The sequence below is a fragment of the Lynx canadensis genome, chromosome A2, assembly GCF_007474595.2.
Source record: "Lynx canadensis isolate LIC74 chromosome A2, mLynCan4.pri.v2, whole genome shotgun sequence".
Lineage (NCBI taxonomy): Eukaryota > Metazoa > Chordata > Mammalia > Carnivora > Felidae > Lynx > Lynx canadensis.
In genome coordinates this window covers 121,545,266-121,572,827 of record NC_044304.2, presented here as the reverse complement: position 1 = coordinate 121,572,827, position 27,562 = coordinate 121,545,266, and the positions used below count along the sequence as shown (strand labels likewise).

Sequence of the window (27,562 nt, the reverse complement as noted above, 5' to 3'; positions counted from 1 at the left end):
ATCTCAAATACCCAGAATGTGACTGTGGCTATTTTTAATGGGGTTAACGTCAAGTTAACAAGCTGATAATAATGGAGTGATTCAAAATCTTTCTGCCATACTCACTGCGTCAGCAAAAAATTCAGCCCAATACCTCACACCCTCTGTATTATTTTTAATAACTACAGTATTAAAAATGACATTCATAATAATGACCCTATGGATTGGAAGATATATTTCTTCTGAATTAACAGAAGTAATAAGACACGTTGAGGGGATTTTAACGTATCCTTATGCACTGAAGTTTGTACACCCCACATAGTATGTGTCATCTTACTATTACAGTACCAGAAGGATCTTAGAAATCATCTAGCCCCCATCTCCAACCTGCTGCTGGGCTCTTCTCTACAAAATAGCTGCCAAGTTATCACCCAGCCTCCAGTGGAGTATTTTCAGGGGCAGGAAGTTCATTGTTTCCTGAAGCAATTCACTCCACTATCAGGCCACAGCTACTATAAGAAAGTTTTCACTCACTCATTTCTCCAGACAAATGATTGGAGAAATTTTATTCTACACAAGACTTTATCCCAATACAGAAGAGATTAAAATCCCGAGGGCTTGCTTTCTGTGAGTCACAATGTCTCCCCAAAAGTAGCACATATTGAAAAAAGTTGGATTGATAATGCAGAGTTCAAACCAAGATCTTTTTTCCAAGTGCTCTGCTAAATATGTTTTTCACGTTAGACCCCATGGCCCACAAATCGGCATGTTCACGTAATTTCCTCCCATTATAACAATAGTATAGAATAAATACTATATAAAAACAAACTCTATATAAAAAATAAAATGACCGGGTTGCCCAGGTGGCTCGGTCAGTTAAGCACCTGACTTCAGCTCAGGTCATGATCTTGCAGTTCTTGAGTTTAAGCCCTGCATCGGGCTCTCTTCTGTCAGCACAAGCCCTCTTCGGATCCTCTCTCCCCGCCTCTCTCTGCCCTTCCCCTACTCATGCTCTGTGTCTCTCTCAAAAATAAATAAACATTAAAAAATAATAAAATAATACAATGACTGCTAAAATAAATATTTTATCATTCAGTACACAGAATTTGTTAAGTGCTGGAGTCCCTAAAGAGGAATAACCTAAAGGAAGTTACCGACAGAATCTTACCTGTTCAACAGCATCTCCTAGGCGCATTTTCCTAGCAGACTGTCCGCTGACCTGGGCTTTTGCTGAATACAAATAAAGGTGGAGGTCTGCGACATTCTGGAACTTGGGATGGTCCTTCTCACTGGGATCTACAAAGTGCTCAATTTCTGCCATTGTGAATTCTCTGGAAGCAAAAACATAAAAGTGGCATGCTTAACTATAAAAAATAAATGAGGCCCTTATTTTCAACTTTATTCTACAATGATATAACCCCTCACACGACAGGAATCTTTTATCACTACACAAGAAAATTGTTTCCTAAGGGAATGGCATGAAAAAAAAAAGTCTGATTAAGTTTGTGTAGATAGTTGTTATTTTTAAACACATTAATGAAAACTTCACTACTTGCTTAAATAGTATTTTAAAGAAATACAGTCAAATTTCTCTCAAATATTAACTCCTTCTATCTAATGACAAAGATTCTTTGCTTGGCCAAACTTTAATCAGTCTCCTGAACCTCCTCCTAGGCCCATCTGTACACTTCCTTATAAAATCCAATTTTAGCAGGCACCCTGCTAAGTCAATTTAACCAGAACCCCTCCCCCGCTTGCTACGTGTGATCACTTCTGGTATCTTTTAGGGTTTGTCATCCTCCACCATCCCCCACATGGTATCTGATCACCCTGGCCTGCCTTCGGCAAGATCCTGTTAGGCTGGTTTAGTCAGAATCCCCCTTTCCCCTGATATTCCCTTTTAGTAATTTTCTAACTACTGACCCCCACCATGCTCCTTGGCTATAAATCCCCTCTTACCCATGATATATTCAAAACTGGGCCCTGTTCTATACTGAGATCCTTTTCCCCTACCATAATAATCTTGAATAAAATCTGTTTCTACCACTTTCATTACTGTCCATCTCTGTTTTTCCTTTGATACTAACCACAACAACAAAAGATTCTTACTTTCAATGGAAAATAATTTTTAAAGAACAGATTGAGACAGTTTTTAATATTAGGAAAACTTAAGCCAAAGTCAGATGCAAAAAAGAAATGAGATATTTAATAGTGACTTCCAAATAAAATGGTTTTCCTTAAAGCACTAGCAAGTCTTTATAAATATACACTAAATGAGTTCCAATGTGAAATTAAAAGTGAAGTGAAACTGTTCTTTAGCTTTTATAGCAGTTTGGTTTCTTCCTTTCTCTTGCTCTGAACAAGTAAATGACAGATAATGGCACCATACGGCTGGCTTCTTTAGAGTAACGGCTTCTTGAATAAAGTGTTATTCAAGGTTGAGGACATAAGGTATAAATTGAACAGGCTAACACTAAGCTAACTGCATAATGCTGAAATAAATATGCATATAGTAATGGTTTCCCAAAGAGATTTCTCTGAATGGCAATTAAGTAGCTATTGAGGGAAAAGTGGTTTAAGCTATGAGTGAAAATCAAATTTCTCTTCTTTAAACAAACTCTCCCCCCCACACACACATTTACTACTGCACTTTCATGATTATTTCAGATGTTTCAAAGTAAAGAAAAATTGCTTAAATGGGTTTTAAAAATACATGAAATGCATTGCAAAAGAGCTCTGATTTTTAAATTTTATTTTTTAATGGTATTTACTTGGCCCCAAAGCACCTATATCTTGTCTTCTGACCACTATCAAACATCTGTGTGCATTGAAACATGACAGAGAAGCACAATGTCTGTCCTTACATAGCTTAGAGCTGGGCTGTTAGGAACAGAACATCTAAAATGCAGGGCAGGGGCGCCTGGGTGGCGCAGTCGGTTAAGCGTCCGACTTCAGCCAGGTCACGATCTCGCGGTCTGTGAGTTCGAGCCCCGCGTCAGGCTCTGGGCTGATGGCTCGGAGCCTGGAGCCTGCTTCAGATTCTGTGTCTCCCTCTCTCTCTGCCCCTCCCCCGTTCATGCTCTGTCTCTCTCTGTCCCAAAAATAAAAATAAACGTTGAAAAAAAAAAATATTTTAAAATGCAGGGCATATCAAAATAAGGGCCCGGCCCAGAATCCCAAAATAATCTGCTGCCAAAGCCTTTCCATCTGTCAGCTCACAGACAGGAGGTGGAAATCAAAACTAAACACGGATTTTACCAGCAGTCTCCTGTCTTTGAGTTCAGAGACTGTACCTGGAACTGCGGAGAACAAAAACACATACAGGTCTAGAAGACAGAACCAGCCAATCAAAGTAAAAATAAATTTTAGGGGCTCCTGGGTGGCTCAGTTGGTTAAGCGTCTTCTGACTCTTGATTTCGGCTCAGGTCATGATCTCACAGTTCCGAGCTGTCAGCGTGGAGGTTGCTTGGGATTCTCTGTCTCCCTCTCTCTCTCCCCTCTCTCACCCATGCTCGCTCTTGCTCTCTCTCTCTCAAAATAAGTAAATAAACTTAAAAAAAAAAATCCAACTCGATTTCAGCTCAGGTCATGATCCCACGGTGGTGGGACTGAGCCCCACATCAGGCTCGGCACAGACCGTGGAACCTGCTTGGGATTCCCTCTCTCTTTCTCTCTTTCAAAAATAAATAAATAAACATAAATTAATAATTAATTAATTTAAAAAATTTCATATGAACACTCCAATACTCCCAACCTAAAGAAATCACAGCCAGGCAAAGACCTAATAACTCTATGTCATCAAGAGGAAATCATAACACTAAACAAATCCTAGCCCTACCCAACCCATGTAACAAAAAACATGGGGTTACTGGCTCATGGAAGAATGAACAGCCTTCTAAGTCAGGATCTTACAGGGGCATATACCAAAAACCAGCCAGAATCCAGACAGGATGCTTTAAAGTGAAAATGACCGGGGTGCCTCAGTGGCTCAGTCAGTTAAGCTCCGACTTCGGCTCAGGTCATGAGTTCATGGTTTGAGCCCCACATCAGGTTCTGTGCTGAAAGCTCAGAGCCTGGAGCCTGCTTTGGATTCTGGGTCTCCCTTTCTCTCTGCCCCTCCCTTGCTCGTGCTCTCTCTCTCAAAAATAAACATTGAAAAAAATTTTAAAAATAATAATAAAGTGAAAATGACCAAGGAATAAAATGTCATGAAGTCCCACAGCCTTTCACCAGTTAACTCCTAGAATCACTCCTCAGTTCTGAGTTGGTTTTCCGATTTACCACTTTTTATTCCAAAGGCCATACTTTGTGATCCTTTATAACTTCCAAGAGCTACTCTACATGATGTAAACCCTCTCTAAAACACCGGCTTTAGACAAAGTTAGTCTTACCCAGCTTCCTCGGTATTTTGAAAGCATGCCTGCAGACACTACTGGAGCAGACAGAAAGCCAAAAAACAAAAGGAAAAAAAAAAAAAAAAGACAGAAAAAAACAGAAAAACAAAAGACTCAAACCTGACAAGTTTTGCACTGTTATCATAGCTGGCTAAAGTTTCTGACCACCTCTTTTTTTCTGCACCTCTTTTTTCTCCCACTTGTTTTTCTAAGTCTTGAAGCCCTTCCTCTGTGCAGTCTCCCCTTTCTAGACCAGAAGGCTGAAGGAATCATAGGCCTGAAGATACAGTTTGGTCAATCACAGGAGTGTTTCCTCAGTGGGGGTCATGGGGACTAACAAGATTAGGCAGGTGGTTTGGGTGCTTTGATGTAGAGTCAGTGGCTGGGACATGCTATTACTAAACTCTGTAATTACAGTGAGTAAGGAGAGAGAAGGATGGGGTGGTGGGGCTGTGGAAAATCATTTGGAGTCTAAGATAGTTAGGTTTACCTACATCTTATTTTTATATGGACTTTATTACCCCAAGAGATGATATTAGTAAGAAAAATGTATAGAAACCACAAAAAGCTTAAGTCACAAACAGCTAAGTCACAGTATGTTTCTAAAGAAAAATGTTAACTAAGTGCTAATATGCCGCCCTACATATTCCTGGATACATCTGGCAAAGGGAGGTTATTAGAACAGAAGCGAGTGAGTAGGCTAGATAAAAATAAGCCTGTTAGCTGGCCTTTCTGTCATATAGACACCTCAAGTATCTGGAGGAATGTCAACTGGTTATGGAAGCACTCTCAGCCCAAGTCGAGCACTGTTTGCCCTGGACACTGAGGACTCCCTCTCATAAGCATCACCTCATCCCCACCTCACCCTATACTTATATATATCACCACTGCCAGAAAATGCCCTTGTTTAGACAGTCAAGATCTTGCCATTCTCTAAACATATGATGAACAAGGGGGAAAGATTATTTTGGAGGTGAGAAATGTGACCTATCCTCCACCTCTCTTCCTTTCCCTTCAGTTCACATTAGTCACTCAAAACTACCTGATGTCCCAGAGACTACAAATGTAAAACATAATCTTTTGGGGGACAAAAATAAATTCTGACCCACGTAAAAATGAAGCAGAATTGTTTCAACATAGCAAGATTTCCTTTCCCATTCAATGCCAAGGTCATTCACGATTTTTACCAGCAGAATAATATGGGCAGTACCTGACTCTGATCAGTCCAGATCGAGGGGAGATCTCATTTCTAAAAGAATTTCCAATCTGGGCAGCAGCAAAAGGCAACTTTCCTTGGTTGAATTCCAAAAGTCTCTTAAAATTCAGGAAAATCCCCTGTGCAGTTTCTGGTCTCAGGTACCTAGAGTTTAAATAAATCAGTTGGTTAGAAGGAAAGAAATTGTTTTCCAAAAATCTGAAACTCTAGATACAAATCCTCAAAGTCCTAAATACTATACTATTTTTGCACAAAACTGTACATACGTGCCCTAAAGAAAAGTTTTAGGAATACACATTTTTCTTGGTGGCAAGCATTCTCAAGCACGTGTTAGAGAATGTATCAAGCAGTTGGTATGGTAATACTACTACTAGAAATGTGATTTTATTTTATCTCTCTAGTGAGTCAAATAGCACCTCTCAATGTCCCTAAAACCTGGTTAATCATTTACACGGAGGCAGACAACAGTTTTGGATCCTTCCGAAAATAAGACCCTGCCTAAGTGTACCTCTACGAACCCACCCAGGAGAGTGCTGCTGATGGCTCAAAAGAATCCATTATGGGCTAACACTTGACATTAGAGCTCACTCATCACAATCATTACAACAAGCCAGGTAATTTTCCGGATCCTCCCTGTCATTTTCTTTTCTGTGGTGCTCTACATTTCCAGCCAGAGGCTTCTTCTCTTTTCCTCCATGTTTTAAAGATACAGCCAAGCAACTACTCCAAGATATCCACTGTCCTCTATTTTACAGAAAGTATTCTGTGCAAAAGCATCAACTAAGAAAGCTTTCCCAACAGGCTGCTTCAAAATAAATATTTTGTGAAAAGAACTTTAAAACAAAAAAAGGGGACACCTGAGTGGCTCAGTAGGTAAGCATCCAACTTCGGCTCAGGTCATGATCTCGTAGTTCATGGGATCAAGCCCCGCATCGGGCTAATATCAGTACAGAGCCTGTTTCAGACACTCTGTCTCCCTCTCTCTCTGCCCCTCCTGGCACTCATCCTCTCTCTCTCAAAAATAAACAAACTTGAAAACAAAACAACAAAGAAAAATTAAATTATAATTTCACCCTCCTCTCACTCTAACACACCAACTGCTCCTCTTGGTGGTGCTTTCCAGTTTTGATACACATAGAAGCAGAACTACAGTTTATATGCATTTTTTTAAAGCTGTAAGTTTGTTTGTTTATTTATTTTTAGGTAAGCTCCACACCCAACATGGAGCTCAAACTCACAACCCCGGGATCAAGAGTCACATTCTCTATTAACTGAGCCACCCAGACACCCCTATATGCATTATTTATAAGTAGAGTGTGTAAAATGATTTATTCATTGTTTTTCCATTTTCTAAATAATCATAAAAATGTAACATATTTAGCAATTGCAGAGTAATTTACTAAAATGAACTACTTTACTATAATTTACTTAACGATCTGAAATTATTAAATAGATTATTTCTACTTTTAATTTATGTACTCTTGATAAATATAGCTCCCTTTCCTTTTGAATTATTTCCTCAGATAAATTCCCAGGAGTGGGATGATAGGTCAGAGGGTTTGGCCCATTTAATGACTCTCTGTATGTACTGTCAAAATGAAAGGCTTGCCTTTGGCCTCTCTCCATAAAATATCCCAAATCAACACAGTGTGTGACTAAAACAATTCCAGTAATACATTCTGTCACAATTACTTTTCATTGTTCTTTAGTTTCTACTCCAGGAAACATGATCTGTCTAGCTTCAGCCAATGCCTACACTCCATTATTCTACGAGACCGTAAGAAAAATATCTGAAGCTATGAAGTGTAATACTTTGGCTAAGTGTGTTAACATGGAGAAGAAATCTGTAAATACAGATTCCAGCTCTGGATCATATTGTAAGCTGTTCAGCTTTCCTTACTGTGAAAACCACATCTTGTAAAATAACAAGCTAAACCTATGTTATTCAGTATGGTAGGCCACTAGTCGAATGCCTATTTAAATTAATTAAAATTAAATATATTTTAAAATTCAGTTCCTCTCAGAAGCACTAATGCCATTTCAAGTGCTCAAAAGCCACATGTGGCTGATGCCCACCATACTGGACAGCACAGATTATAGAACATTTCCCCCACTGCAGAAAGTTCTATTGCAAAGTGCTGATCTAGACAAAATTCTTCCCTAAGTGTCCTTCAGCAATAAATTCAATGACTTCCAAAATCATTCTTCAACTACCTCTTTTGCCCTATACAGCTATAATTAGAAGACATGATGATCACAGACTTTTATTTTGTGACAAAAAAAAATTATCACATACACTAAAAAAATTACATTCAGAAAGAATTAGAAGGAATATACTTAGTAATATGTCTGTCATTATTTCTCCTTAATATATTTATCTGCACTTTCTACATATCACTTATCAAAAGTTTTCCTTCATGGTTGATAATGATGTCTACTTTTTATTATGAGAAATTTTAATACCTTCATTACACAAAGAATAAGTGATACATACCCAGGCATGTTTCCTCCAGGCCCAATGAAGGTCTTGAACATTAAGTTAAAAGATACTGGAGGGGACAGATCATTTCCAGTAATGGGGGATTTTACATTATAGTTCACAAAAAGATCCCCAAGTTCTTGCTGTCCATAGTTATCAAGCTAAAGGATAGGTCAAGAAAATAATTAATGTAAAAGACTGAGGAAAAAAAACAGGGCATAAGATAAGAGTATTATATATAAAACCCATCCATCATTAAAAGTCACCCAAAACAAGAACATCAGAATTAACCTAACCCCCAAGATATCCAAATTAAAATCATAACCAGTTCACACACTTTCCATTTATCAATTTACCATTTACCATTCTAGAAAAATGGAGTATCTTTCTGGGACTGACCTAAAACGCACACATTCACCATTTCACAATGAAAGATAAAGCAAAAGTATCTCTGGTTCAGTTATAATAGTTACTGACTGGCAAGCATCTGAAATCATGTAAGTAAGTGTTCCAAGTTGAATTTTACCACTCTGTGCATATTTCAGTCAGGTTCACTTCCCTGTCTATTCATTAGATGTGCATATACCTTTTCTTTCCCACTAGATATTAAGATCTTGAAGGCAGAAGCTGTTTCTTATTCATGTCTGCTTGATCCAATTTATTGCACATTTTATACATCGATAATCAATGCCAAACTCTAAAATAATGTATGACCCTCCAATTCAAAAATTTCAAATGACTATGACAAACCATCTAATACTGAAGAATATTCAAAACTTAAAAAAAAAAATCTCCCAAGAGAAACAAAATAATTAGATAAATCAACTCATGGCCATAAGAACTGAGGCTCTGGAGTCAGAAAACGCTAGATAAACTGCCCAACTCTACCACTAATGCGTTGTGTGACTTAAAAGTAAGTTCTTACCTAACCTCTCAGAGCCTCATTTTGCTTCTCTGTGAAACGGGAAAACAGAACCTACTTCACTATGAAGGGCTACTATGAATATTAACTATGTAGGGGCACCTGGGTGGCTCAGTCAGTTAAGTGTCTAACTCTTGATTTCGGCTCAGGTCATGATCTTGTGGTTCGTGAGTTCGAGCCCCATTGTCAGACTCTGTGCTGACAGTGTGGAGCCTGCTTGGGGATTCCCTCTCTCTCCCTCTCTCTCCTTCTCTGCCCCTCCCCTCCTTGTGCTCTCTCTCTCTCTCTCAAAATAAATAAACTTAAAAAAAAAAAAAAGATTATGTAAAGTACTTAGCACAGGGCCTGGCACATAGCATACATTATACTACTTACTAAGTGTCTTGACAAAGATATCTGATCGGGCCTCTAGAACTGACTACCAAATTACAAGAAATATAGAAACGGAGGAACATGTAAAATATCACTAAAATGATACAGTCAGCCAAATCCAGATAGTAGGAAACACTAAGGAACAAATGATTCAACTTTAAAAAATAATTTTTTAGGGGCGCCTGGGTGGCTCAGTCGGTTGAGCATCAGACTTCAGCTCAGATAATGATCTCGCAGTTTGAGTCTGAGCCCCGCATCAGGCTCTCTACTGTCATTGTGGAGCCCGCTTTGGATCCTCTGTCCCCCCCTCTCTCTGCACATCTCCCGCTCATGCTCGCTCTCTCTCAAAAATAAATATACATTTAAAAATATATTACCAATTTTTTTAAATGAAAGTTAAAAAATGACTTTAAAAACTGGTACATTCAGAAATAGGTCAGCAAAAATGGATACAGAAGAAAAACAATTAATTCTGAGCTACTGGATCCACATAACAGGAATAAAGCTCATCCTAACTCAGAGGGTGAATCAGTGCTTTTAAAGAAGCTATCATGCTTCATACAGCTGAAAGGAATCAAAGGCACTAACAGGTGGAGAAAATATTATTACTCACTCGAGTAAACAGATGGGCCTTTGGCTGTGAATCCACCAGGGCAATTTCTGAGTACTAGACCACAGTCCCCAACTTTTCACTGAACATTACATTGACAGCTTGTATGTGTATCTGATATGGCAAATCAAAAAACAGACTGCTCTCCTAAGACCATGCATATGAGATGAAACAGAGTCAGATTTCAAACTATAAATTATGACTTAACAAATCAGCGTATAATTACTTCCTGGTCTGACACTTGACTCGGAAATGAATGAAACTGCTAAGATCAAAGATACATACTCACAAAAACTTAGTAGGTCTAACATACTAAATGGGAAACAGTAATTTAGGGGTAATTAGAAGTGCTTTTCATTTCTTCTTTCTATTAAAGGTCATGCCTTTGGAAAAGGAAATGAGAAATGAATGTGTAACTACAACTGTCAAAACTCAAGAACTGATTTACTAAACCATGAACAACAATACTAAAGTAATGAGCTTTAAGCAAAGGATAAAATATACCTCACAAGGACTAAAATCAATTGGCAGATTAGTCAACAGCCAAATTGAGATTTTCTTTCAATTTAAACGAGGAAGGAAAAAATTTCTCTACCGTTAGAAAGCTAGATATCACAGGGGAAAATCAGCATATTTGTAGAAAATAAGGCAACAGTGGAAAAGTATCTAATAAATTCTCATGAGTAAAAAGCAAAGAGGTAGGGATTCCTACATTTAGCCTCACATATATATATACCAATATAAAGAAAAGATGTATAAATATAGCAGTGGTGTGTGTGTGTGTGTGTGTGTGTGTGTGTGTGTGTGTGTATTTTTACCCAAGGAAGTACATAAAATTTAAGAGGTAAGCTTTGATGGACCTCATGATCAAACATGGTGTTGGAGAAATGTACTTTGCTTAAATGAATACACGACATGAGAAATCAGCAACATATGTACATGGGCATGTGCATATTCCTGGGGCAAAGAGGTGCAGTTTTCATAATATTCTTAAAGTGATCTGTGACCCAAAAGGAGGATAAGAACTATTTCTGATATAGAAGGTATTCCTGCACTTGGTAAAAGAATTGATTATCTCTATGGTCTCTTTTGTCTTCCCTAAACTTTGCCAACTTAAACAGAAATTATAAAACTTTTAGTCTATAGGGAAAGCAGGGGCCTGCTCATTGGGTTTTAACAATAACAGCATGGAGTCAGGGACGGTGCAACCACAAGTAGATCAAGTGGCTGATGAGACAGTGCTCATGAAGGTATCTTCCCCAAAATCTCTGCAGCAAGACTGAACAACATTCATCTTCAGCCACTCGTCTGGTTTTTGCTATTGAATCCAGAAAACTGGTTTCGAAAGAGATAGAACAAATTTCATGCCCATTTACACTGAATTGCTAGTTTGGGCTAACATAAAGTATTAGCCACAAAAGGCAGCGAAAGAAGAAAATAAAAATGCAAAGAGAGACAGAAGGTAAACTCTACTTCTTTACAATTGTGGCCAGGGTCAGCGCAATGTGAAATTCAACAGTCACCAAACACTGAAAGAAAGACAGCACCTTCCTGAGTTACTGTGATAACATCTCTAAAGTACTCACCTGAGCCAAGACACTTTCCATCTCTGATTTCTTCTCAGCAGAGCACTTCTTATCAGACATCAGTTTCTGTAAATGAGCTACAAGAACAGTGTTGGTACATGTCAATTTCAATCAATGGGAAAAAGGAAAATGTACTTTGAGATTCAGTGCTGAAGTGGTAAGAAAATGAATCCAAGGATAGTGTTCTTACTTTATATAAATTCCATGGTTGATTTTACAGGGAGAACCATAACACTGTCTTGATTCTTTTGTAGGACTTAGAGTTTCTACTTATCATGTATAAAAACTTCTTGTTAAATAAGGGACTTGATCCATACAGGCATACCTCAGATACATTGTGGGTTCGGTTCCAAACCACAATATAACAAATATTGCAATAAAGCAAGTCAAATGAATGTTTTGGTTTCCCAGTACATATAAAAGTTATGTCTGCATCATACTGTACTCTGTTAAATATGCAACAGCATTATATCTAAAAAAGTACATACCTTATTTAAAAATATTTTATTGCTAAAATGCTATCATTTGAGCTCTCAGGAAGTCCTAATCACTGATCACCATAACAAATACAATAATTATGAAAAAGTTTAAAATACTGCAAGAATTACCAAAATGTGACAGAGACAAAGTGAGCAAAAGCAGTTAGAAAAACAGTGCTGATAGACTTGCCTGATACAGGGTTGCCACAAACCTTCCATTTGTAAAAAAATGCAGTATCTGCCAAGCACAACAAGGTGGAATGCAATAAAGTGAGGTATGCCTGTATATGTAAGATCTGCGCACTTTAATCTTTGTATGTTATGCCCCCAATTTTTTTTATTTCAAATTTTTATTTAAACTGTAGTTAACATATATGGTAAAATTGGTTTCGGGTGCGCCAAAAAATTTTTAAGAGAAAAAATATGAGAAAACTTTAATCTAAACCCTTTGTTTTGATGAATTCAACCTGGAAGAGTATCTGAGATGAAAAACCATACCTTTTAACAGATGGTCAGCGCGAAAACACTCTCCATTTTTTACATCTTTCACCATGAAGTCAGCAAATTTATCTACGTGGCCAGAGGTCCTAAGTTAACAAATGCCAAGCCAATCTGTCACTTTCATACAAATTAAAACATAGACTTTACCTTATAAGACAATCTTCCTGCTATACGGAGTATATTAAGCTTATATCTATGCATCTGAGAGGTGGAAGCTCCCGTATGTATATAACGATGTATCCATGGTAGATAATAATGTATGCCGAGAACATTCTTCTTCAAATATACCCTCACCCTTTCCCTAAGTTCTTTCTTCCCATAGGGAAAAGACATCAACTAGATTATACTTTTCCACAAGTTGCCATAAAGCATGTGCTACTTTGCAGAATCAGTTAATCCATGCCTATCCCATTATTAACGATCTAAGCAAAGGCCGAAACCATAGGGAATGTAACTAGGCAAGAATTCATGATACTCAGTATGGATCCTGAATCTTAAAACTTCAACACAAATAGCAGTATTCAATTCTAAATGCATACACATCTTTGCCAAGAACTTCTAAAAACTCAAAGGAAATAATCATATATATTTGCAAAAATCCATCTATCAGATGTTCAGCAGACTCAAAAATGAGGAACGCTTTAAATGCCTACAATATGGCACTAACTAAATAAATTATGGCACATCCACAAGAGAATACTATGCTGTCATTAAAAACGCTTTAGAAGAACATTTAGCGATGTAAGTAAATGTTCACCTACGTTACATGAAAAAAGCAGTGTGCTGCTAATGTTGATGTATATACAGGGACTTCCAGAGAAAGAACACAGTAAGAATAAATACAGTAATTTTAACATGGCTGTCTATGGACATTAGGTATGTATTTTGTTTGTCTTTATTTTCCAGATTTTTATAGTGAATATGGGTAGTTTTTGTAATCAGGAGAAGTTACTTAAATATGCATTATTAAAGAATTTCAGCCCCCAAAGTAGAGATCTTACTTTAAAACTGGTTCGGGAGTAAGCATGGTACAATCAATCTCTAGGATCTGCTCCTCTTGGATAAAGTGCTGCCTCCAGGTCTGAATAATATTGTTCTTCAAAGCACATCCAACTGGCCCAAAATCATACAGACCACTAACGCCTATAAAATATGAATGAGTAAAACGTGGACTTTAACTTGTCACTCTAAGCAAATGAAAGCAAAAAGACACGAGAAACTGTAAGACGTCACATACTCCCTAAAAAGGTATTAAAGTCAGCAATTCGAATCCCTCAATACGAGTCTTACTTCCAGCTAGCTAACAGATGTAACATTTAAAAGCTCATACTCCATTTATTATATTTACACATTAAGAATTCCAAGTAGGTTTAGAAAAAAACTAAAAGCAAATGATGTTCCTCCATATGTGAGAAACAGAATGAAAAAGCAGATTACAGTTTTGTGCCATAGATATAACTTGTTACGGCAGCTGGTAACAATGACCTAATATTTTAGCACCCAATTCTCTAAATTATTCTTGGGTATATGAGACACTATACTTAATCTTGGGTATATGAGCCACTATATTTAAACCTTAAGAAGTTAAACATTTAGAGATCTGCTTAGCCAAACCTGAATCAAGTTTCAGTGGCAAAGTACTAAAAGTCTAATCCTACTGCAATGATCTCCACTAACTGAAAAATACCACTACACATTTAATCAGTAATTATATTTGCCTACAGATAGGCAGATAGGGAAATAAAATTATAGAGATTTATCTACATACCTGTGAAGAACGTTTTCTCTTGGCAGTTGCCATAAAGAATAATCTGGGGGACCCTGGCTTATCATTGCCCTTGTGTGGAGGTGCACAGTACAGCCGGCCAATGTTACAATGGCCCTCGAATGCTCCAAAGAAGAATCTATCTGATAGGTACATGGACATATTAAGTGCTTAATACCTGGGCCCCTACCAATTCCCTACATCCTAATGGAAAAATGCAGTCTTTAAGAATAAGTAGGGTGGAAAGACATAAACAGATTTTACACCAAATGGCCAACTTTAAAGGAACAAAAGCAAAATATCCTGTTTTACGTGAGTTGATACAATTAGGTATCAATTGAAAAGCCATGTTTTTGATTTAAACACATATTAAAGCCACCAACAACATAACTGCTCTATCATTAATCCCCTACCTCCATAAATAGCAAAAGCTTGATCGTAGAAAAATCTCCTCTTCAGGGTATCTTCCATTTTTGCTCTGTCTACAATGTCATCTTTGGGCTGTAATGCTAGCTCCTGTAAGGGATTTTTAAATAGAAAACATGTGACTGGAGGGGTGAGTGGAAATATGAATTTATATATGTGAATTCAGTTTATTCCTCAACAAAATTCAATATAAAATTTATCAGACAAGATTTTGATACCTTAAAAAAATAGAAACCTTAGGGTTTTTTCCCCCTTTGAGTTACAGAAAAGGTACCTTTACTTAATTATTTAGCAAAGTATATGATCATTTCCAAGATTACAAGACTAAGCTTACTTAGATGCAGATACTGATAAGCAATGTCTGAATTTTTAGTGGATTACAGTAGTAAGATCATGAATTAGAATTCCACACGATTTCAATTTGGTGATGGGATGGGAGCAAGTATTGGATGGATATACCTTTTCCTTAAAAGAAAAAATTTAACACAAAACCACTATTTACAGGCATGGAAGAATTCATAAAGAAGAGTGAGCGCAATGCCTTCCAGGGAAATTCATGGAGCATACTGAGTCTAGCATTTGGGGGAGGGGGAGGTCAGAAGTCAGGGAGGCTTCATAGAAAAGGTGACATGTTGAGATGCAATTTGAAAGGATGAGAAGTCTGCTGGGTAGCGGGGGAGGAGAAGGCATTCTGGATAAATAGAGATAAAGCAAATGATACTTGTTCAGACACTCTTCTAGGTCTTTCCCACCCTGACAGATTAACAATCCTAGACCAATTTACGTTCCTATTTTAGGATCCCAAGACTCACCTTTGCTTCCAGGACCCTCTTCCGAGCTTTGAGCTCTGCTACGGCTTTGTCTACATCTACTTGGGGTGCTTTATCTTCTTTCAGTTTTCGTACAAGATCTCCCTGTCCAACAAAGAGAATGTATAGTCAGGACTGGTTTCAGAAGTCAAGAAAAGTTTCGAATGTGTTTTTAAGCACGCCTTTTAAAAAGCATCTGTGTAAGAATAAGGCAATTCAAATGTTTATTACGTGAGAGGTCATAAATAACTGAAGGTCTGTGCCCTCAGCAAAACACACAAACCCAGATAACTATACAAATAACTATGTTCTAAGGGTTAAGTACTAGTGTGCTTTCTTTTTCCTTTTGGGAGAGGGGACAAATGGAAAAGGAGGAGAGAAAAGCATTGATAAAAAGTATGAAAGAACAGGTTAGTACTGAGAACACGAAGAGCCAATAAATCAACCACCCTCCCCTTGAATCTCTCCCCTATTTACAAAAAACAGACTATATTGCTTTCCCACCTACTTCTCTGGCCATTTCTTTTTTTTTTAAGTTTATTTATTTTATTTTTGAGAGAGAAAGAAAGAGCGTGAGTTGGGGAGGGGCAGAGAGAGAGGGAAAGAGAGAGAATCCCAAGCAGGCTCCACATCGTCAGCACAGAGCCAGACACAGGGCTGAAACCCAAGAACCATAAGATCATGACCTGAGCCAAAGTCAGAAGCCTAACCCACTGAGCCACCCAGACACCCCATTTCTTCTGGGTCACTACTAACTCATATTCCTCTGCCCTTTTCTATTTTTTTTTAACTTTTTTGTTTTTTTAATTATTGAGAGAGAGAGAGAGAGAGGGAGAGACAGAGCATGAATGGGGGAGGGGCAGAGAGAGAGGGAGACACAAAATTCGAAGCAGGCTCCAGGCTCGGAGCTGTCAGCACAGAGCCGGATGTGGGGCTCAAACTCAAACTGCAAGATCGTGACCAGAGCCGAAGTCGGACGTTTAACCGACTGAGCCACCCAGGCATCCCCCGCCTCTTGTTAGAATTTTTTCTCACTGATTTCTCTGGAATATCTTGTTCACTTCCAACAACCTACCACCTGTACACTGATCCCAACACTTAGGGTAATGTGGTGGAGTAAGTAATCTGAGAAAGCAAACAAACATTACTTACATGGTCTGGGAAACTTCAAGCTGAGAAATTAAAATTGTCAACTTGATAGAGCCTTTGGGTTTCCAGCAGAAGTAACTGCTCTCTAGACCTTCCACATAGGCTTTTTAGGACTTTCACAGATCAAGGTCACCAAAATAATAAGTACTCAACTCAAAATTTAAAAACACATGAGGAAACAAGCCACCATAGATGAGACTCAGCAGAAATGACAACAGAATTAGAGCCTCCAAAGTATTAGAATGATCAAATACACTTTGTAAACGCTTAAGACGGTTTTAAAAAAAATAATGAAAGGAGTCAAAAACATGAGCAATAAATAAGAGACTATCAAAAACCATCAGGAAACCTGAAAAAGAACCACACAGGTTCAGGTCCCATGAGATGACAGGGGGAGAGGGTGAGGACTGGGGAAAATGAGTGAAGAGGAGTGGGAGTCACAGGCTTCTAGTTATGGAATGAATAAGTCATGAGGATAAAAGGTACAGCACAGAGAATATAGTCAATGATACCGTAAGTGTTGTATGGTGACAGGTGGTAGTTATTCTTGTGGTGAGCACAGCATAATGTATAAACCTGTCAAATCACTATGTTGTACACCTATGTTAACACTGTGTGTCAGATATACTTCAATATAAACAATAAAAAAGGGGAAAAAAGAACCACATCGATCATCTAGAAATGAATCACAGAAATTAAAAACTCACTGGACACGTTAAATAGCAGATCAAAGTAGAAGAGAGAATTAGTGACTTAAGAGTATAGACCTAAATAAATTAGCCATGGGTAATCCATGGAATGGAGCAACGAGACAAAGAGTTAAAAATATAAACAGGGTAATGAGACACAGAAAAAAAGAGAGTCTAACGTTTATCCAGCCAGAATTCTCAAAGAAAGTAAAGAAAATCTGTAAGAGGTTCCATTTGAAAAGATAATGACTATGAATTTTTCTATAATTGCTCAAAGACAGGAATTCTCAGATTTAGGAAGCACAATGAAATTCAAACGACATGCAAAACAAAAATCCACATCTAGACAAGTCTGTAAAATATGGTATTTATGAGGGATTAAAGACGTGGATTTTTCATCCCTGATCAGGTAACTGTGAAACCTTGAACAAGCTGAAACCTCTTTGAGCTCGTTTCCTCAACTATAAAATCAGGATGATAATACCTCACTGAATTGCTATAAAGAGTAAATGAAACAATTTAAGTAGAATATTTTCAACAGTACCTAACAAACATCAGACACACAAAAACTGATAGCTGTTATCATGCTATAAAACACCCGCACTTGGTTGTGGCTGAGTTATTTTCAAATACTTCAAACACAACTTGTTTATGACTGAATTATTATTGTTCTCTGTCCTAAACTTGTTCCTTCTCCTATGTATTGCTATTTGTTAACAACATCTACCACTTTCCAAACAAGAAACATCAAGTTATCCTTCTTTACCTCCAATATGTGGTCAGTTTCAAATTTCAATCTACACTCCCCCTTTCACACCTCACAAACTAGATTGCTAGAAGAGATGACCAGTTTGGTTCTCATCCAAAGGTGTCTGCACTGAGATACACTCACCCCAAACCACCCTAATTCATGTCATTTCTCTCCCACCTTTGTAAACTTCTCACAAACACATAGCATTCTTAGTTTGGTGACTGTTCCTACCCCCATGCTTTCAATAATGTTCATCCTCTTATCCAAAAGCATCTTCCTTCACTTAATGAAATTCATTTCCCAAATACTCCAGCATTACAATAGTTCCCCCTCTTGACGCTGTTTCAACTACAGGGTGAGTTTTCTATCCCAGCCCTTTGATCCTCAGAGGCTGGAAATGGGATCATGTCTTCCTCACTCCTCTCTGCACTTTCAAACTGATTTCTCTTTCCTCCTTCTAAAACACAAGCTCCTTTGAAGTGCCCATCATTATCCTTTCCTCTTGTTGCTGACATCTTCTAAGCTCCCACTTACTTCCCCTCTTTCAGTGACAGTTTCCCTCTTTGCAATTCACTCTACTTTAGAATGTCCTGGTCAGGAGGTGACAAAGATGTTTATAATTACCTGAACCTAGAACCTAACTCTGCTTACATATAGTAAGAAGTATTCTCCCAGTTTTAACATCCACTGAGTTTTCCAGGAATGCCAGGAAAATATAATTTAAAAGAAGACTAAACTATACACTGTTTTGTTCACAATTTTACAAAGAGTTATTATTTGAAACAAACAACAACATGTAACCAATGGCAATGTTGTCGTGGTATCTGGGCAACCAACAGGATACACCTTTATCAATGTGTATCCATTACAATCACACTCACTGTAAATCCATGTACAGGTATAAGCATTCACTTACTTCTGCATAACTTCCAGTGGATTCATACCCAAGAATTTACACAATGAAATACACGTTATTTTAGGGGCACCTGGGTGGCTCAATCGGTTAAGCATCCGACTCTTGATTTTGGCCCAGGTCATGACCCCACAATTCGTGGGACTGAGCTCCAAATAGGGCTCTGTGCTGACAGCACAGAGCCTGCTTGGGATTCTCTCTCCCCCTACCTCTCTGGCCCTCCCCAGGACGCCGCATGCTCTCTCAAAGTAAACAAACATTTAAAAAAAGAAATACAAATTATTTTATTATAAATTATTTCTTCGTATTACACTTAAAACATAATGTGTACACATACTTTAATTAGATTTTATAGATATTTTCTATGAATTTCATTATCAGATCGTAATGGGGGATTCCAAAATATCTGGTGTAAAAAGGGATACTGGGTCTGAAAGTTGAGAGCCACTGAATTAGTTATTCCTCTTATTTTATCATATGCAAATGAGTCTGGTGTGATTATACACTAGCAGTCTTTATACTGTTGTACTGGCCTCTCCAGCTAAAGCAACATCCTCAGTCATCTTCTAACTTTAGCTTCTTCATTTCACTTACAGTAACTGAAGTCACCCTATCAATCCAGTGCCTTATTTATTTACACACATTTTATTTGTCCCTGTCAGTATAAAGTAGGCCCTTTTAAGATGGGAATTCTGGCATGTCACTTCTGGCACTCAAATATTTGTTGATTGATATCACAAACTAAACCTAGCACAGTACAAAGCACTTAGTATTCAGTCAATATCTACTGACTTATTCTTTACTCAGTCAGTGGTTCTTTTCCTTTCCTCTATCTACCAAGAGCACCTATCTCATAAATGTTCACTAACAGTGCTTTTTGATGAGGATAAGAACTCTGCGAAAACCTTTGTTTTGAAAAGAGGTTGGCAAATGTTTTGAAAAGAGGTTGGCAAATGACTGAATAAGTAAGCAAGTAGTTCTTCTGAATACCTATCCCCTATATGTCAAGTATTAGCACTCCCACATATTTCATACACTTTTTCTTTTGGAGCTTCTCATAGAACACTAGCAAGCAAGGCCACACGTAAAAGTAAAGACAGGAAGAATTTAAAATAAATTCCCTTGAAGCACTTTTTTTTTTTGGTCTTTTAAGGTTCAGGCATAGAATACATACATCAAAGAAAGTGCAGCTATTAAAAAGAAGCAGTATGTGAGTGAGGATTCCCACACTGGGTTAGTCATCTGTAAAATGCAGTGAAGAAAGGAAATAATCATGTTTATTCTGAATAATAGAATAATTAAACCGTGATTTATAATGATCCAATCCTGAAAACAAAAGAACTGGAGGTGATCTAAACGTGGAATGAAGGTACTTAAGAAGTCCTAACTTCTAACTATTTTTCTTCCTTCTTTGTTCACCAATCAATTATGTTTTGGGTTGTGCTTCCATGCATGTTATGTGTGTACTGAATGAAACTGACATGAAATATCATCAACATCTCTAAATTATCCTTGAGAAGCTTAGTTCCTGGGTAAATTCCTACCATTAAGACATATATTAATAACTAAAAGCCTCTGATTATAAAGCAGGGTAGCTATTAGATGAGAAATCATTCCAAGGGATCTTCTTAATGGATCCTTCATATACATCATGGTGCATATTCAGTTGGCCAAGAAAACCCAACAAGAAAACATTTTCTGGCCTTGTAAGATGCTGCCTTTACACATACGTGGGTTGAGTTCATCTCAGATTCCCAAGTGTATTACAATCCTTGACAAAACTTCATAAACTTTTCACTTGCCCTTTGGATTAAGCAAGAGCTTTAATGTACACTCAGAGTCCAGAAAAATCAAAGCAGAGAAAAATCCAGGGCTCTTAACCCTAAGACTTCTTACTGCTACCAAGATGAGAGTTTCACCTGTATCTTCCCCATCACAGCAAAAGAAAATTTGAAATACTGAAACACAAGTAATGTTATTCACATGTCTATTCCCACCATTAGACATGTAAGAGGTTCAGACAGTAAATCATTATTAAAGACCTCCCAAGTAAGCACTAAAAAGGTTCCTCTATCATCCTATCTCACCAAATTCAGAAGACATCAATCCTCTTGTAAAGGTGCAAAATGTTACCAAACTGGCAACCCCAAGAAAATGTGAGCTCCATGCCAGCAATGGTTTGTTTGGTAACACTAGTGCTCTAACAAGCCACAATCCTTTCAGAACAATACATAACATTTACCAAGAGTATACTATGCACTGTGGGCAGCATTCTGAGCCCTTTACATTCCCCTAATGCATCAGTTCTACACCTTCTTGGTCTTAGAACCCCTTTCTACTGTTAAAAATTACTGAGGATCCCAGGGTGCCTGGGTGACACAGTCGGTTAAGCAACCAGCTCTTGGTTTCAGCTCAAGTCACCATCTCACAGTTCATGAGTTCGAGCCCTACATCGGGTTCTGCACTGATAGTGCAGAGCCTGCTTGTGATTCTCATTCTCTCTCTCTCTCTCTCTCCCCACCCCCCTCGCAAAATAAATCAATAAACTTAAAAAAAAAATACTGAGGACCCCAAACAGCTTTTGTTATTGTGGGTTATTTCTACCTATTTGTGCTATATTAGAAATTAAAATGCATGATGGGCTAAATGGGTGATGGGCATTAAGGAGGGCACTTGTTGGGATGAGCACTGGGTGTTACATGGAAGTGGTGAATCACTAAATTCTACTCCTAAAACCATTATTACGCTATATGTTAACTAGCTTGGATTTAAATAAAATTTTTAAAAAAAAGTCAAAAGCTGAGCGGGGCTCGATTCCAAAAAAAAAATTTAAATGCAAATCTAAAAATATTTATTAATTCTTTTAAAGTTTGGGGTGCCTAGGTGGCGCAGTCGGTTAAGCGTCCGACTTCAGCCAGGTCACGATCTCGCGGTCCGTGGGTTCGAGCCCCACGTCAGGCTCTGGGCGGATGGCTCAGAGCCTGGAGCCTGTTTCCGATTCTGTGTCTCCCTCTCTCTCTGCCCCTCCCCCGTTCATGCTCTGTCTCTCTCTGTCCCAAAAATCAATAAACGTTGAAAAAAAAAATTTAAAGTAAAAATAAAAGCTCAATATGTGCTAACGTGAATAAAAATAACATTTTTGTAAAAATGACTGTATTTGCCAAAACAAAACGAAAAACAGTGACAGTTTTGTAATTTTGCAAATCCCTTAATTTCTAGCTTAATAGAAGACAGTTAGATGTGTGTATCTGCTCATCTTGCAAAATAACATTTTAATGGTAAAGTATACAAAGAATATCATAAGTTAAGGGAGAATTTTAAAAGTCTTTTCAAATAATTGTGAATATTCTTCTTTAGACTATGCCAAAATTCTGACAAGTCGTAGTTTCTTAAAGGTTAGTAGCAATGTGGAATTGGAAACTATAACAAGGAACTTTTTATACTCTGTTACATTAAATTCATTGATGTATCTTAGACTCTGAATAAATCTCTTACCAATATTTGATTCCATAACAACATGTTTTGGTCATTTGGAAAATGTTAACCCAGTTATGTAGATCTTCTATATACTGACCTGTTTATCATACTGTATCAAAACAAGTACATTTGTTAATATCACCACTCATCCCATCAGAAAAGTCTGTCAAGCTTATGCAGCAGGTAAGTTTTCCAAAACTCTAAAATTAACCGAAAACCTGATCTTATTATTGGCTACATATACCATCAGTTGTTTCCTTGAAATGACAGACTCACGTCACTCATTTTCCAGAAAATGAATGCTCAAACTGAATTTTACAAATAGTGTTCTGTGAAAATAAGCAGATAGGTCAGCTTGCAACTCAATCACGAGTGTTCTTCCTGAGACAATCATCATATTTCAGTATGCTTTATGTGTATTTCCCATTTTGTCATACAGAACATTAAGAAGATGTACGAACAAAGGCCTGGATTTAATAAAATTAATAATTTTTACTGCTCCATTAAGGACACTCTAAAGCAAAACTGACTTCTTTTTTTTTTTTTTTTTTTTTTTTTAACTGTCAGAGTATGACAGACAATAGGACTTGGTTTGGTGTCTTCATTTGATTAGCAGTAAGGGCAGGCAGTTATATTCACCACTGCTTTTGCGTTTTCAGGGCAAATAACAACACAGTAAAAAACGAAAATAACATCTCAGTTTTATTATGAAACTGACTTTGACCTTAAGGACCACCAAGGGTTTGCAGACCAGAGAACCACTGCCATAGAGCAATAGTTCCCAAACAAGACACTCCAAGACAGAGGTTTTTCCAACACACAGTAAAAAGGAAAAAAAAATTAAAAGGGACAATGTATTAGATCTTTTTTTCAAACCTAAACCTATTAAATATAAAAAAATAAATATTAATTAATAAATAATAAATATAAAAGGCTGCTTAAAAACGGGGATACAGAGAAAGGGGAGCCCTCTTGCACTGCTGGTGGGAATGCAAACTGGTGCAGCCACTCTAGAGAACAGTATGGAGGTTCCTCAAAAAACTAAAAATAGAACTACCCTACAATCCAGCAATTGCACTATTAGGTATTTACCCAAAGGATACAAAAATACAGATTTGAAGGGGTACATGCACCCCCATGTTTATAGCAGCATTATCAACAATAGCCAAACTATGGAGAGAGCCCAAATGTCCACCAACTGATGAATGGATACAGATGTAGTATATATACACAATGGGATACTACTCAGCCATCAAAAAGAACAAAATCTTGCTATCTGCAACGTGGATGGAACTAGAGTGTATTATGCTAAGCTAAATAAGTCAATCAGAAAAAGACAAATATATGATTTCACTCATATGTGGAATTTCAGATATAAAACAGATGAACATACGGGGAGGGGGGTAAAGAATAAAGGGAAACAAACTACAAGAGACTCTTAACAATAAAGAAAACACTGAGGGTTGATGGAGGGACATGGGTGGGAGATGGGCTAGATGGGTGATGGGTGAGGGGTAACTAAGAAAGAGCACCTGTTGTGATGGGGGTGTTGTATGTAAGCGATGAATCACTGAATTCTACTTCTGAAACCAATATTGCACTGTATATTAACTAACTAAAATATTAAAAACAAATAAATAATTAAATTTTTAAAACGGGGTGCTTGACTGACTCTGTTGGTAGATCATATGACTTTTGATCTCCAGGTTGTGAGTTCGAGCCCCACCCTGGGTATAGATTACTTAAAAAATAAAGCCTTAAAAAAAAAAAAACAAAACTGTTCTTTGAGTTATAATGTGCTTTTCTGTATTAAAATATACTTTCTTTTATAAAATGAAAGGGGAAAGCAGATGGTAGTCTGAGGATTATACAAATTTTTTAATTACTCTTATTTGGCAAAATGAAGGTTGGCCATACTGTGCTTATACTCACCTTTTTTTAAAACTCAATTGCCCTGGGCTGCCTGGCTGGCTCAGCTCAGGGAGCATGTGAATTTGAGCCCAAAATTGGGAGTAGAGATTACTAAAAATAATAATAATAATAAACATTTTAAAAACTTCAACTGCCTTAGGGTGCCCTTGATCAAACAATTAATGCATTTTCTAGATACTCTGAAGCCCTCCAACAAGTTCCATAACTAATTCTCCAGGAAATGACTAAGAATATGCCATGGGAAAATACATTTCAGTCAATCAACAAATGAAAAAGCAGCAGCATCCACGTAGTCTAGCAGACTAGCAAATTTATACAAAACACATGACGGGCACTTGGGTGGCTCGGTCGGCTAAGCGTCCGACTTCACCTCAGGTCAGGATCTCAAAGACAGGTCATGATCTCACTGTCTGTGAGTTGAAGCCCCGCGGCGGGTTCTGTGCTGATAGCTCAGAGCCTGGAGCCTGCTTTGGATTCTGTGTCTCCTTCTCTCTCTGCCCCTCCCCCACTTGCGCTCTGTCTCTATCAAAAAATAAATAAATTTTTTCAAAAATTAAAAAAAAAAACCACATGCCACTAACAAGACCAGTTGTTAAGTGCCTTAAAAATCCCACTCCAAGAATGTCTTCAACTGCACAAACTTCCCAATGGAAGTATGTCAAATGGATAGATGTGATAGTGTCTCATCTCCTCATAAGCAAAAAAAAAAAAAGAAAAAAAAAAAAAAGGCTTTAAGTAAGTGATCTTTAAATTCCCTTCCAGCTGACACTGGAATCTGTGTGATTCAATGTTCCAGGTAGCTAACTGATACATGTGTGGTCCTAGAGAAATGGAAAAAGAACTCGAACTAACTGACATCAACTAACTTACATCTTCAGAAAAAAATCTTAAAGTCCCAAAAACAAAAACAAAAAAACAAAACAAAAAAAACCCCCAAGCTAACATAAACAATACACTAGTAGTAATTGCATCGGAAAGTTGTTCCATGATCAAAGTTGACTTCTGTTACACTAGTCCCATAGTCTTACTACACATGGATAATCTGCACAGCAGTTTCAGGCAAACGTGGCAGAGGGAGGGGTTTGGGGGTGTGTTTTCCCAAATTAGATGTATTCTCCTTCTTCAAGTAAAAGATATGGAAAAAAAATTGTGAGTTACAGGAAAGACAAAGGAACCACACCTAATTTATTTGGGGAGGGTGGGTGGAGGGAGACAGAGAATAAGCATACACAGTCTTCTGACACCAAGGATAAGAAAAAATTAAGCCTATAGTGAAATTTCAAAACAAAATACTATTGAATCAGTCACTCTCAAACTAGAGAGAAGCAGACATTACAAAGTGGCAAAATTTGCTGAATTTTTGGCAACTGTGCCCCAATGAATTATTTCCGAGAGAGAGAGGGTTCCACCCTCCGTAGCTAAGGGAAGTTATTGCATCAGGCACCCGTGCAGGAGAAACCTATTTGGTATTTACTCCCAGGTCATCAATTCTGGGGTCCTATTCCAAGCTTTTGGCTCTGCCTGACTTGATGTACGAATCCACTTGAACTAATCTTTTCCTTGTCCTTTCTAAATTCTAATATTCATGCAGTACCCTAGGAAAAGGAGGCCTGTATTAAATTACCAAGCACTCCAGTCCATGAAACTTCCCTCCTTTCCGCAAAATCAAATTTCAGTGTTCCATACAGAGGATGGTTGACTTCACCCAGGAACCCAACAATATTTACAGTTTCCCAGGTTTACGATCTGAAAGCTCACTCACTCCAAATAGTCTAAAAGACTATTAAGAACCCAGAGAAGATGACAGGAGCGAAGGACGGACGATGAGCTAAGGATGATGAACTCACATCATGATTAGAAAAAGAAGTTCAACACCTCCTCACATCCACGCTTCAACTTTTTATTTTCTCAGCCGATCATTCGGCAAAACCAAGCACTAAATGAAGGAAGGTGTCAAGGAGGAAACATTGTTCAAAGCATCCTGAAGATTTACCAAAAAAAAAGAGTCCGGTCTTAAGACAAAACAGCTTCTCCTCTGACCGGGAAAGAACTGGGAACCTCACCACCCGGGTGGCACAAAGAACACCGCAGAGATTGGAAAACTGAAGTTGAGGTTATTGAGCTAGGCCAGGAGAAGTACCAAAGGTCACAGATCCCAGCCCCAAGGGAGAGAGGAAAGGCGCAGACATTAACAGATTGGGAAAGGAGAGCAGATCGCGAGGAGAGGGACTCAGGATGTCGAAGGGGATCCGAGGGAGTCACCCAAGGAGAGGCTAGGACGCGTGTCCACGACACGGAAGGTGGCCGACGCACGCGGGGACTTGAGTCCGAATCGGGGGAGACGAGGAAGATGCCAGGAAACCAAGGGCTTCCAGCGGATGAAGGAGAGGAGCAACCCGCGAGGAGGACAGAGGTGCCCGAGGAGGACAGAGGATGACGCGGAGCAGACCAGAGGGAGAAGAGCCCGGGGCCGAGGAGAGACGCAGAATGCCGGTACCTGCTGGCGCACTGCGAGCCTGAGAGGGGCGAGCACCTCCTCAGCCCCGGTGCCGTCCATGCTGCTCCGGGAGGCTGCGGCGGGGAATGAGGTCGGGGCGCGGGCGGGCGTGCTGAGGGGCCGGCAGGGCCGGAACAGAGGCTGGGCCGGGAGCCGGGACGGCAGCGACAGCAGCAGCACGGCGCGAGCGGCTCTAAGCAGCGCTGGGCGCAGAGAGGGCATGAGCCGGCGGGCCTGGGCGGTCCGGGGCGGGCGGCGGCGGAAGCGGCGCGCGCGGCCCGGCCCGGAGCATGATGAAATCGCCGCGTAAACGCCGCGGCGCGCGCGCAGCCGCACATTCCCCAACCCCGCGACGCCGCGCCGGGTGGGTGACAGCCAGCAGATTCGACACAGAACACGCAATCCTTCGGAGCCTGGAGAGGGCTCGCTCCACCTCCGGCGCCTGGGAGGTCTGCGGGATCTCAGGTAACACCCCGCCAACAGACTTGCACAAAGATGCGTCAGGCCACCCCCCAATAGAGTGGACAATCCAAGACGCAGACGCTTCCGAGACCTGCAGACAGAGACGCCCGAGGACCTTCAAAGCATAGGCTTTGGACACTGCACTGGGGCTCAC

The 27,562-nt window shown here is 38.8% G+C and overlaps 1 protein-coding gene across 1 annotated transcript in view; it reads right to left on the bottom strand.

Moving 5' to 3' along the window:
- The window catches only part of GARS1 (glycyl-tRNA synthetase 1), a 45,738-nt gene extending 18,546 nt beyond the window's left edge, over nt 1–27,192 (bottom strand). Inside the window, exons 1-9 of the mRNA XM_030308183.1 lie at nt 26,947–27,192; nt 15,542–15,643; nt 14,717–14,819; nt 13,540–13,681; nt 12,536–12,624; nt 11,559–11,635; nt 8,084–8,229; nt 5,584–5,733; nt 1,148–1,310 (exon numbers count right to left, since the gene is read on the bottom strand). Of these exons, the coding sequence (XP_030164043.1) occupies nt 1,148–1,310; nt 5,584–5,733; nt 8,084–8,229; nt 11,559–11,635; nt 12,536–12,624; nt 13,540–13,681; nt 14,717–14,819; nt 15,542–15,643; nt 26,947–27,168 (1,194 nt within the window). The 5' untranslated portion in view covers nt 27,169–27,192. The remainder of the gene's footprint in view (nt 1–1,147; nt 1,311–5,583; nt 5,734–8,083; nt 8,230–11,558; nt 11,636–12,535; nt 12,625–13,539; nt 13,682–14,716; nt 14,820–15,541; nt 15,644–26,946) is intronic.
- Nucleotides 27,193–27,562: the final 370 nt, after the last annotated feature.